The sequence below is a fragment of the Grammomys surdaster genome, unplaced genomic scaffold, assembly GCF_004785775.1.
Source record: "Grammomys surdaster isolate TR1022 unplaced genomic scaffold, NIH_TR_1.0 243, whole genome shotgun sequence".
In the NCBI taxonomy this organism is placed as follows: domain Eukaryota; kingdom Metazoa; phylum Chordata; class Mammalia; order Rodentia; family Muridae; genus Grammomys; species Grammomys surdaster.
In genome coordinates, this window is record NW_021604688.1 from 2,518,421 (window position 1) to 2,530,197 (window position 11,777).

The 11,777-nt window shown below is 40.2% G+C and overlaps 1 protein-coding gene across 4 annotated transcripts in view; it reads right to left on the minus strand.

Moving 5' to 3' along the window:
• The window catches only part of Klhl14 (kelch like family member 14), a 121,040-nt gene that overhangs the window by 88,505 nt on the left and 20,758 nt on the right, over window positions 1-11,777 (minus strand). For all 4 annotated transcript variants that reach the window (XR_003712341.1, XM_028774883.1, XM_028774884.1 and 1 more), the window contains exon 2: window positions 2,216-2,337. Coding sequence is in view for 3 of the 4 variants with exons in the window: in XM_028774883.1 (XP_028630716.1) it covers window positions 2,216-2,337 (122 nt within the window). In the remaining variant the exon portion in view is untranslated. The remainder of the gene's footprint in view (window positions 1-2,215; window positions 2,338-11,777) is intronic.

An 11,777-nucleotide genomic window follows, 5' to 3' on the forward strand; every position in this document is an offset into this window, starting at 1 on the left:
ACAACTCTTGTGCTAACACTGACAGTAGCACTGACAATAGCGAAACAATTTATTGAGTACATGCTGAGTGCTGGATGATGTATACGTGCAATGTTATTTTAGAACACTCAAGTGACTAACAAATAAGAAAGTGACCCAGAATGTTTGTAGGACATGATCAAAGTGAGAGATCTGTGTTCAAGTCCAGATTTGAAAGCTCCTGCTTTATAGCCATAAACGCAGATACTTGTGGGCAATATGAAAGTTCTAAATCAGTTGACTGTATGTTGCAGCCCATGGCATAATTAAAAGATTTCGTACTCAAAACTGTCTCAGTTTGGGCAACAAACCTGTTATCTCTGAGCATGGCTTAAAATGAAGAGGCTGATAAAGGTTCTTGCTGACAAGTCTGATGATCTGTTTGATCTCCAACACCGACTTGGTCAAGGGAGAAAACAGACCCCTCCAAGCTGTGTACTGACTTCCCAATGTACATCATGATGTCCCTCTCCACACACAAACCTCTCCATAAACAAACCAATAAGTAAACGTACAATAATCAAGCATATGGCTTTCTGGAGATGCTGTTTGTGATCCTTCTCCCTGGCCTACTTTCTGGAGATGCTGTTTGTGATCCTTCTCCCTGGCCTAGAGGGTCTCAAATAAATCCCAAATTGGGTGTAGTGTGGAGTATTTGGGAAAGCAGATGGGTGTCAATAATTATCTTTTATTAGTGGAGTTTAAAATCTTGCTGTCCCTTATGTTCTTCTTATGTTTTTTCTCTCCGGAAACCTCTTTGTCCTTTTCCCATCTATCCTTTGAGTTTGGATATCATCTGTACAGGACTTCTCTGTCAATCAGATACAGTCAAAACACTGCTTTTCTGTTTTTGTTGTTGTTGTTGTTTTGGGGTTGTTTGTTTTACTTTGGTTTTAATTTCTGAGGAACCTTCAAAATACAGCTGGCTTTAAATGGCGTTCTTATTAAGATAGCTAAACAATGGTAGATGCTATTTTCACCCCAAAGATAATCAAAAGCATTTTAAAGACCTCATTAACATACTTTTATTCCTCCTTTTTCTACTTAATCTTGCTGTTTCTTGCCAGCCACCTCCTTCCTGAAAGTATAGTATAGTGGCATCGAGGGAGCCTTCTTGAACAGTGCCTGGATCATGCTACTGCAGGCTTTGCTGAGCATAGGCCAGCTCCTAAGTGTATTGTTTCAGCCCCACCTTATGTGTCTTCTCTCCTATTCTGCTCTTACGGTAGAATGTCCACTGCTTCTATCAGTTTAAGGGGCTTTCAGGAAGAGCCAAGGAAATGATTTTACAAGAACGATCTGCTAAAATACACAAATGCTTTAAAGATGTACACATAAGGAAGTTAACTTTCACTTTTGTTGGTTTTAAATGTATGGCTTTGATTCATGGATCAAAATTGCTCATTTATTATTTTATCCATACAGCTCCGGGCAATTTTGACAGTTAAAATTTAGTTTTATTGACCAGTGCAGCCACTGTGCCCACAAGGGGACTAGTGTGAGCAGCCTACTGCACTCAAGAAAAGATGATTTTTGATTCCATGACTGCATCAGATCAGGAATCATAACCGATACAACAATACGTTCCAAATCTCAGTGCCCAAGGCAAGAGTTCTGCTGTAAAACACAATCACCCTTTAAGAAGAGAAGAGAGCCTTAGCTGGACATTTGCAAGCACAGTTTAATGCAGCTGAGGGAAGCCATGAATATATCTGTCCATCAAGCTTTGGTGCAGCCTAAGGAGGCCATTTCTGAGAATACCTGGTCTTCCAGACTTCAGGTGAGCAAGGATGCTTAAAGGGCAAATTGATATTGGTAACAGAGATAACGAACTAAGCTACCTACCATTTTACTAGTGTTACTAAACAGCCTGTCAGTTTTGTTTTAACGACAACAAAAATCTCCAACTGAAGCACTTCTAGGGGACATTTTTCACTCCCTGAGCCACCCCTATCCATTCCAACACACACAGAAACACAAACCAGGCCATTTTTTAATTTAGGCCCGTTCATCTACCAAATTGGCTACCTCGGCAATGTTAATTTAGTCTTTTACTCTGTCTCCCAAGATACATAAACAAACCTCCAAAGGGTAGCAGATCGATACAGTGTCTGATTTGATTTAACTGTGTTTTTTAATTCATCAAGACAACTCCAACCTGAAATAAACAGCCAAGGAAATAAGTAAGGGCACTCACTTGTGAGTATTTTCCATGTCTTCTTTTCGTCATCATAATACTGAACCAGATTGCTGGGGAGCCGGTCTGGTCCGGGAGGCAACCCGCCAACCAACAGCAGCATTTTTTTGTTAGAGCGAATTCTTCACCCAAAACAAAAGAGGAGAGAAATAACCGCATTATCGTAGAGTCCTTTAGATGGCAACGAAATAATAACCATCAAATACCGTTTCTTGCTTGCACATTTCTGTTTCCTTTTTTTCCTTCCTTCTTTTCCCATTCATATCTCAACCATTCTTTTTGAACCAAGGAGAAAAATGATCAGAAGAGCTTCATATCCCTATACTCATGGAATAATAAGCCTCCTTTATGCAATTTGTTAGAGGTTCATTCTAGAACGACCTTTCCCTTATATTAGCCCTTTAAATCATCACTCTTTACAGCTGAGTACACATGAAATGCTCTAAAGTTGTACTCAGGCTAAGCATTCAAGTTGCATGTCAAAAAATGTATTAGTCAAAATCATTATTATAAGCCATTCTCCACTCAAAGAACCTTGAAAAAATTAAGGTTATGCAGAGAGTTTGGGAGTCTACCCTTTAATCACCCAGGGAACTTCAAATACCAGTTTGGTACAATTAGTACGGGGCTAACTGGGGGTGTACAAACCTGTCTGAGCATGCATTTTTGTTTTTGTTTGTTTAATTTAGCTTAGACGTCTGCCTCCATTGCCACCCCACCCCCACTTTGGCTAGCCCTCCCCTCTGCTCTCCCCCTGTGCTCCACTGGTAATACAGCAGCACCAATTGGTAAAAATGAGACTGTGATGTCGTTGTGAGCCTCCCCAGAGTAGAGCCCTGCCAATGCTTGCCACTGATCCAGCGGCATGAACCTGCTCAACTGTGCAAAGCCACTCTAATTCCCTCCCTCTGTTTTTCTACCTTCTCCCCCAGGGGGCAACCACTGAAAGGAGTGACTACCCACCCATCAAGAGCTGGCAATTCGCTGCTATTAACCGTGACTGTGATTCCCAGTCTGCCTGGCAGTTCCTGAGAACAGGCCTGCAACGTCTCATATGCAGTAAAAGCTATAAGATGCACCCTGGCCGGCCCACATGACCTGATGGATGTACAATCCTTAGGAACAGTAATGGATTGAGCACACTTGCCACTGAAGCAGGGAGAGAAAGCCCAGACCCCCACAAGGGGCCTGCTGATTTAACACTCACTTTACATATAATTGAACTTTTCATTTACCTGAAAGTCTCAAGGTGGTCGGCGGGGAGAGAAATGGAACAACCATGATTGAAGGGGAAAAGTCAATAGATACAAAAGGGTTTCTCTTAAACCTAATCGCAGCCCACAATGTGACTCTGGATCCATGATGACATATCCAGTCTGTTCTGACTCAAGGATGCCTGGTAAAATAGGTAGGCCCTGCAGAGAAGCTTTGTGTGTTTGTTAGGAACTAATACTCAGAGTTAACGGAAGCTGGCTAATGGCATTTCCATATGAAGGAAAGGAACAAGAGAATTCCTTTAATGAAACTCTGTTGCCTTTGGATGCATGGAATGCATTGAGCATGCCTAGGTAGGAAAAGTACCTTCCAGAAAAATGACATGCCTAGCCATCAACAGAGGGAGCTGTACCAACAGATAAATGACCCACACAATTAGCAGCTTGAAATGCTCATTTTTCCATCTTTTGGATATAAGTGAACAAAAGTGAAAAACACATTGGCCCAACTGCTACAAAGTGAATACACACTCAAACGGCACCCTGACTTCCGGACCACTAGCTGGCACTTACAAACAGAAGATGTGACAAAGATTACCATATGGTGTGAATTTCAGTCATCAGTGACTTGTAAGACAAACGACTATCTGCATCAGGTTTTTCTTCTTTCCTATTTGGAAGTAATACACATGTAATTCATGCGCCATGCAATTTTGTAAATGCATAGTCACAGAGTTGATTATATGGGGTTTCTTATCTTTAAACTGTTAATTGGGGCTCAAATGATCAAGCATTCTATTTGTGTAAGAGAAGACCTGTTGAAAGCAGTTTGGTGTATGCAAATTAGTGACAGTAGCCTGGTCAATGGAAGTCACAGTTTTGTGGCTGTCCTAACATCATACGTATTCATGCTGTCAGAGCCCAGGGCGGACCAGTCTCCACATAACTGACATGGAGGAAAGGGCTCTAAGAAGTGGAATTTGCTAAAACAAAGTAATAAAGCTATCTTATATTTATTTTTTAAGTACCGTTTTAAAATATGTTTAATAGATGACCATAAGAGATACATGCTTGGCTCATGTAGATTCTTGAAGTCACCCTATTCCCTGGTAAAGCCAGTTTCCCTGGACCAAATGTGTTAATGTTTTTCTACAATGGTGTTGATTTCCATCATATTGAGGATGAAACAAGGCCCAGAGTCTTTCTGGCATCTATACAAAATGTCCATGTGTTCTCAAGAACTGGATTTTCTTTCAACACAGAGGATCCTGAACAGTTTATAAATGGCCAAAGCCTCCAACCTTGTCAACAATCACACAACTGGAGGGGTAGCTATCCAGTAACTTTAAAAGACTCTACCTAAGTGAGACAAATCCCCAACCCATCCAAATCTCCATGGGAAATACAGTGGAGAATTACATTGGAGGAGGAGAATCCTCATTTCCTTCATTGCTTTTATGCTATCCACCAGAAGGTAGAACTTGCAGTTGACATATAGAGCTTTCTTGCAGGACAAGGACATGTTTTAACCCTTTGTACTATTGGTATGGTTGTTTATTCAGTACATTTCTAAAGCTTGTAACTCCATTGTCCTACCCAGCATCAACAACTTTTAACACTAAACAAAACTTAAAACTCTGCTTTCTCAACATACATGACATACTTGGAAGAAATTGTCTGTATGAAACCTAGCACTTCGTACAGTGAGTATACACAATGTACAGAATAAATATCTTGTTAACTGTAAAACTAAAACTTGAGGAATCTGTACTAGTGAACTGAAGGAAGTTTTAATGATTTATTTTTCTAAATAATTCCAGCAGAGCTTTCAAGCTCAAATTTAGGCAAAAATCTATAGGTGTTGTCTTATTGCAAGAATTTGAATTCCTTATTAGAGAGAGGTGGAACACATTTTAGAAGCTCTTTCCATAGCGTAGTCTTCATTAACATGTTCAGTTTATGACATTTATTATTTAAAAATATTCCTTTCATAACTCTTTCTAATATCTTCACCAGGACCAAAAAATTACTAGTATTTAAAAAAAATAAGAAGTGAGAGAAACATAAACAGTATTTGGATGCATTTGATTTGAGTTCCTAGATTCTTGTATCCAAAAAATAAGGTGAGGAAAGTGAGAGGATCTGAAGGTCTCCTTCATTCCGGCTCAGTGGCCACCCAACATTTACTATGTGTCACATTTGGGTGTGTGTGTGCGCGCACTTTCTTGCATATCTACTTTGGTTCAAGGGATGAATGATTGAAAGATGACCTAAAACCTCTTGGTATAAACACATTTTTCATCATACTGGTGCTCTGAGTACGGTAAAGTCTCATTTATTTATATCTCAATGATTTGGAACTTTTATAATTGGGACACAGACCAGATAAGTGATCTGTCCCATGATACACGAAAAAAGATCCCATTCTTGCAATTACAAATATTTTAACCAGTTGAAAAATTCAGGGAGTTTACAGCCATTTGCACCAAACTTATTTCATAAATGTTATATAATTTTCATGTTTGTAAAACAAGGAATTCTACAAATCTACAAATGATTAAATCATGAAATTGGAAGATAACATTGAGACAAGTTTAGTGATTCTCAAGTTATCGGGTTTCCAGGATTACCTGGGGGACTTCAGCATTTTAGCTTCATAGTAAAGATTCTCAGTTTTTAATTCTCAGAGATCTGATCCCATTGGATGAAGCCTTTTTAAAATGTCAATAATGTGGGGCTGGAGAGATGGCTTAGCAGTTAATGGTGCTTACTGCTCTTGTAGAGGACCAGGGGCTAGTTGCTAGGACCCACATGATACAGCTCACAAATATCTATAACTTCAGTTCCAGGGGATCCAAGGTCTACTACTGGCCTTTCAGGGCAGCAGGGCTGCATGTGGTGCACAGACACATACAGGCAAACACTCATACACATAAAACTGAAAAACAACAACAGTGCTTCTCCATTGTGATGGTTTAAATGAGAATGGCTCTATAAGCTCACACATTTGAATGCTTGGTCCCTAGTTGGTGGAATGTTTGGGAAGGATTAGGAGGTGTAGCCTTGTTGAAAGAGGTGTGTCACCGAGGGTGCGCTTTGAGGTTTCAAAAACCAAATCATTCCATTTGGTCTCTCTCTGCCTGGTGCTTGTAGTCTCAACACGTAAACTCTCAGCATGTGCTACAGCACCATGCCTGCCTGCTTGCTGTCATGTTCCCTATTATGATGGTCATGGACTCATGCTCTGAAACTGTGAGCATACTCCCAGTACACTTTTTCTTTTTATAAATTGCTTTGGTCATGGTATCTTTTTACAAAAATAGAAAAGTAACTAAGATATCAGCCTTCGTAAAGATCTTAACAGCTACACATCCAGGCTTAGGGCTACTGACTTGGTTTAGCTCTTAACATGACACAAAAATGCTTTGCTTTTTAAAGATTTTTTGTTTCTATTTTATGTGTGCGACTGTTTTTCCTGAATGTTCTCATGTGACAGAAGGCAGAAGAGGGTGTCAGATTGGAACTGCAGTTATTGGCAGTTGTGAGCTGTCCCATGTGAGTGTTGCCAAACAACTTCTGCTCCTCTGCAGGAACAGTAAGCTGAGCCATCTCTCCAACCGTAATTTTTTAATCAGAAATCTTTCTTAACTTTTTAGAAGTTTATGATGAAATAGACCTTACTTTTCAAATCCACTGTCTTGTTGAAAGTACAGGGTATGTTAAATTCATCCCTTATTTATGGTAAATTGAATAACCCTCACAGAACTTTTAGAGTACAGCTTCTTAAAAAAGGAATTGACAACAGTAAAAAGGCTTCTGTGCCCACAATGACCAAAAATTAATTCAGTATGGGCAAAGAATCTGGGTGATTTGAGCAGTGCTCGCCCATGCTGCATCTGGTGACTTCACTGCGGCTCTTGTTCTGACATAGGACATGTGTGCCCTGAACATGTGTGCTCTGCATGTGTGTGCTTGCACTGTATATACTGTCATACCACAGCACCAGCAGCTCTGTCTGCACACCTCAGCTCAGAGTTAAGACACTGACAACTAAGGGCTGCAGCATCTTCTCTACAGACATACTTTGTGTTTTTATAGAAACACACGGCTTACTTATGGGAAACATAGACTTTGTAATTGGTATACCTTTGGATTGGATTGTGTGAGAATGTTTGAGGTTGAAAATTGCTGATAGAGTTGCTGGCTTAAGTTTCATATATATATATATATATAATGAATTATTTAAATGAATTCTGACTCGGAATTAAGGAAGAACTTTAACAATTTATGAAATGGTGCCAAACTTATTTCTATCATTTGTACTAAATATTATTTATTTAAGATTTTTGAGACAGTCGCTTTATATATCCTTGGTTGTCCTGAAACTCATGTAGACCAGGCTGGCTTCAAACTCTCAGAGATCTGCCTGCCTCTGCTGGGATTAAAGGTGGGTGTCAGGACAGCCAATTGCAATAAGTATTTATTCAAAGCAGTGTTTTGTGTCATTGTCATCACAGAATGTTCCTCTGTATCATTCCCATGTTTGGCATCTCCATCCAAATGGAAAAAGAAAGAGAAAGCCTTGCACTCCCCTGGAGGTCTGCATCACGTTCAGTGTCGCCCTTCACCTTCTACCTTGGTTTAGGCGGGTTTCCCATCGCTCTGTCATTCACTGCTGACCTTCAAGCTTCTGGGAATTCTACTTTCTTCTTCCGGTTTTGTCATAGAACCAATAGGATTACAGATGGACACTACTGGACCTGCGCTGTATGTGGTCCTGGGGATTAGAACTCAGTCCATTACTTTTGCTCAGCAAGCTCTTCACCCACTGAGTCAGCGCCTCAGCTCTGGTCAGATTATTTAAATTGTTATTAAATACTACTGTACTATTAACTAATTATTATTAAATAATTCAGCCTTCTAAAATGTTAATATAACACTGAGAAGTTTGTTTTGTAACTTCTTGCATATAATGTTTAGAAGAAGTGATATTTTTCTCTTTATCTCTACAAAGGCTTGATAAAGAATGATATTTTGAAGACTAGTCTAAATTAGATTAGACAGTTATTATCCCATCTTTAAAAGGCTGGATTAAGTTTGAGTGAAAGATCTGTTCAGCTACATTTAAGTCCCCTTTCTGCCATGTTTGAGGTTTCTATCCCTGAGTTCACTCTTGGCCACAGCTGCCTCATGAAGCGATGCAGGTATTATGAGGTAGCAAATGTTACTTCTTATAATAAAGGTACTTCTTAAAGAATGACACCCCGAAAAAAATTTCTTTGCCTGGTGAAAGGAGATAAGAAATTGATGCCCACAGCCTTATCCAGTAACGAGAGACTGGAAAAGGTGGAAAGAATTTGTGACTTATTTCTGCGGCTTCAAAGTCCAGTGGTCTTGACCATGCCCATTAGCGCTGAGGATTTATGAAAGTTGTTTTATATCTGTGACTATGGCAGCCGTGTATGAGAAGGGCCTGGTAGGGGCAGGAGAACCCAAGCTCCCAAGAGGTACAGGAACAAGGATGGTGCCTGAGTCAGCTCCGGCTGTGTAACAAATGGACTCAGATGAACAACGGATCTTTATATGTCACTTCGGAGACTAAGAAGTTGAAGTATCAGAGTTAACTCTCCTTTTTGGCCAACCTTTTGTTTATCCCTCAGGAGGTAGAGGAATCGGGAGTGGGAGGAGAAAGCAATCTCTTTCCTGTCTCCTATTTAGAGTCCACTAATTCCATCATGCATGTACACCCTGATGACTCAATTCACACACCCTATTACCAAAGCAAAAGAAAATTACCAACAAAAAACTCAAAAATATCCCCCAAACCAACCAACCAACCAACCAACCAACCAAACAAACAAACAAACAAACAAACAAAAGTCATATTGGGAGATAGTTTTACATAGAGATTTTGAAGGTACAGGGACAGAAACTTTTAATCCACTCAGTCTATTTCCACAAGCCATGGAACTGAATGAGATTTGTAGGAATCTTACCAGACCTGGAAAGCCCCTTGGTAACATCTAGATTATATACAAGAAATATTAATGTTGCTCTCATAGTGATCAATTGGTAACAGCAATTATTACTATGCATCATTTGTAAACTTACAAGCACTCATGTGACAATGACCTCTGGAATTCTGGAGGTTTTCTTGCTTAGAAGCGTTCATATACTACATATTGCACAATTTAGAAATAGCTAGAATGGTAAACTTTGTAAGCAAGATTAACAAAAATATAAAGCCAATGGGCTTCTGACAGTGATGTTTTCCTAGATATTATTCATATATTCAATGTGCCCACTTTCTTAGCCTACAGCCTTCTCTTTAATGGTAGCCCATGAACCCCCAGGATATTTTTAGTTGCTCATGGTTCTTCTACTTGCTTGCTGTAGTTTCTTTTCATTTTTTAAAATTAAACTCATTTATTTGCTTCATAGACACATATGACATACATATATACATATGTGTGGGGTGCCTGTGAGGTGGTGGGTAAGTGCATGAATCTTTTCTTTCTTTCCACCACTGAATCAAACTCAGGCCGTCAGGCTTGACCGCAGCTCGTGTTACGTCCTGAGCCATGTCACCACTCCTGAACCTCTTCCTTCCAGCAACCTATCTTCACCCTGCTTCTACTGGAGTAGATTCTGTCACACAAATTAGAGCCGGATCCCTGTTTTCTGCACTCCTGACCCTGTATGTCCATAGTTTGTCAATGAATCTTAGCACAGCTTGACATTGGTGATCAATTACTTCAACCCTCTTCTTTTAAAAATGTCTGTGTGATATGTGTGTATGCACGTTTGTGTTTTTGTGTGTGCCAGTGTGAGCCTCTCACAACATGGATGTGAAGCGTAGAGGGCAGTCTGTGCATCTCTTCCACCTCATTTAAAACTGGGTTTCTCTTGTTTGCTCCTGGGTGTGCTCAGCTAGCTGACCGACAGACTTCTGCCTCATCTCTGCCTCCCATCTCACTACCGGGGTGCTAGAACTATCAACAGTGCCACTGTGCTTGCCTTTACATGGGTGTTTAGGATTAGAACCCAGGTCCTCACTTGAACTGCAAGTCCTTTTTCCAACAACCATTTCCCCAGTCCTCAATCCTCCTCAAAGCTGTCACAGATGCTTTTATTACCTGCCATCTATGAGGTGCATGTTTTCCGTTGTATTACAATATCTATGTCCTCTCTTTTCCTGTTCTGTAGGTGAAACCTTGCTTGAAATACATTTTTGATGTAAGCGACTTAGAGATTCAAAATGTGAAAAACAAACAAACAAAAATCAGACACACAAAAAGCTTGAAATCTCTTAGACTTAGGGAAAAGGCAGGCAGAGGAAGATCCTGAGTCCTTGGGCAGGAGGAGGTTTCAAAAGTCAGCTAGCTTTCCAGAAACCTAAAGCTAAATTCGACCCAGCACTCTCACAGAAGGGCTGCTAGCTACCCTTTTCTTAAAAATTTCCAGAGAAGTAAACTCTCCTGAGAATTGGTTCCAGCTGATTCGTTGTTGTATTTAGGTTTCTTTATCATAGCTGTTCTTGGTAATTACACACAGCTTTCATGGGAAGAGCCTTTAAATAGAGCTGATAATGTCTCTCCAAGGTAGGTAAACACAGTGTCATTATCCCCATTTAACAGACCAAAGACTAGAGGAAGGGGTGTGGGCACCTTTTCCAGCTTCTCTGGGTGCTCTGGTTTTCTCCATCTCATTCAGGCATGCCCCTAGGGTTTTCTCCTAGTGCTCTCCTGTGACTCTGAGGTGACTGTGTTGTCTTAGCTTTCCACTCTGCTTTAGAGTCACCCTTTCCTCTCACCACGAGTCTAGCTATACCATGACTGGAGAAGCATAAGTCCTATGTATGATATAGACCTCATATGATGGAAGTATGAGAGTTGGTCAATCCCACCATCATGACAATGCAGGCTGAGAAAATTGCCAACTACACTCAAAAGCAAACACAGATGGAGTACACAGAAGGTGTTCAATAAATGCTGCTATGTGACTGAAGCTCGGCTGTGATAAATACAAGAATGAAAGGTGCAATTTGAAGTCCCTTGTACATTGACAGTCAGAAACACATTAAATTGTTTATATCATTGGCTTCTCACCTGTTGTAGGATCCAGTGAGTGGGAAGTAAGGAAGGAGGGTCCAAAGAGCAAATGATAGAAAGGAAATCAGAGTGGTTTATTGAAGAAAGAAGTTTGTGTGTGAAATATCACATAAAGTCCTGTGTGATAAATACTTGGTTTTTAGCTAAGAGTTATGAAAAGCTTTGGAATCTTCAGTAGGTATGGCTTTAGCTCTCTCTCTCTCTCTCTCTCTCTCTCTCTCTCTCTCTCTCTCTCTC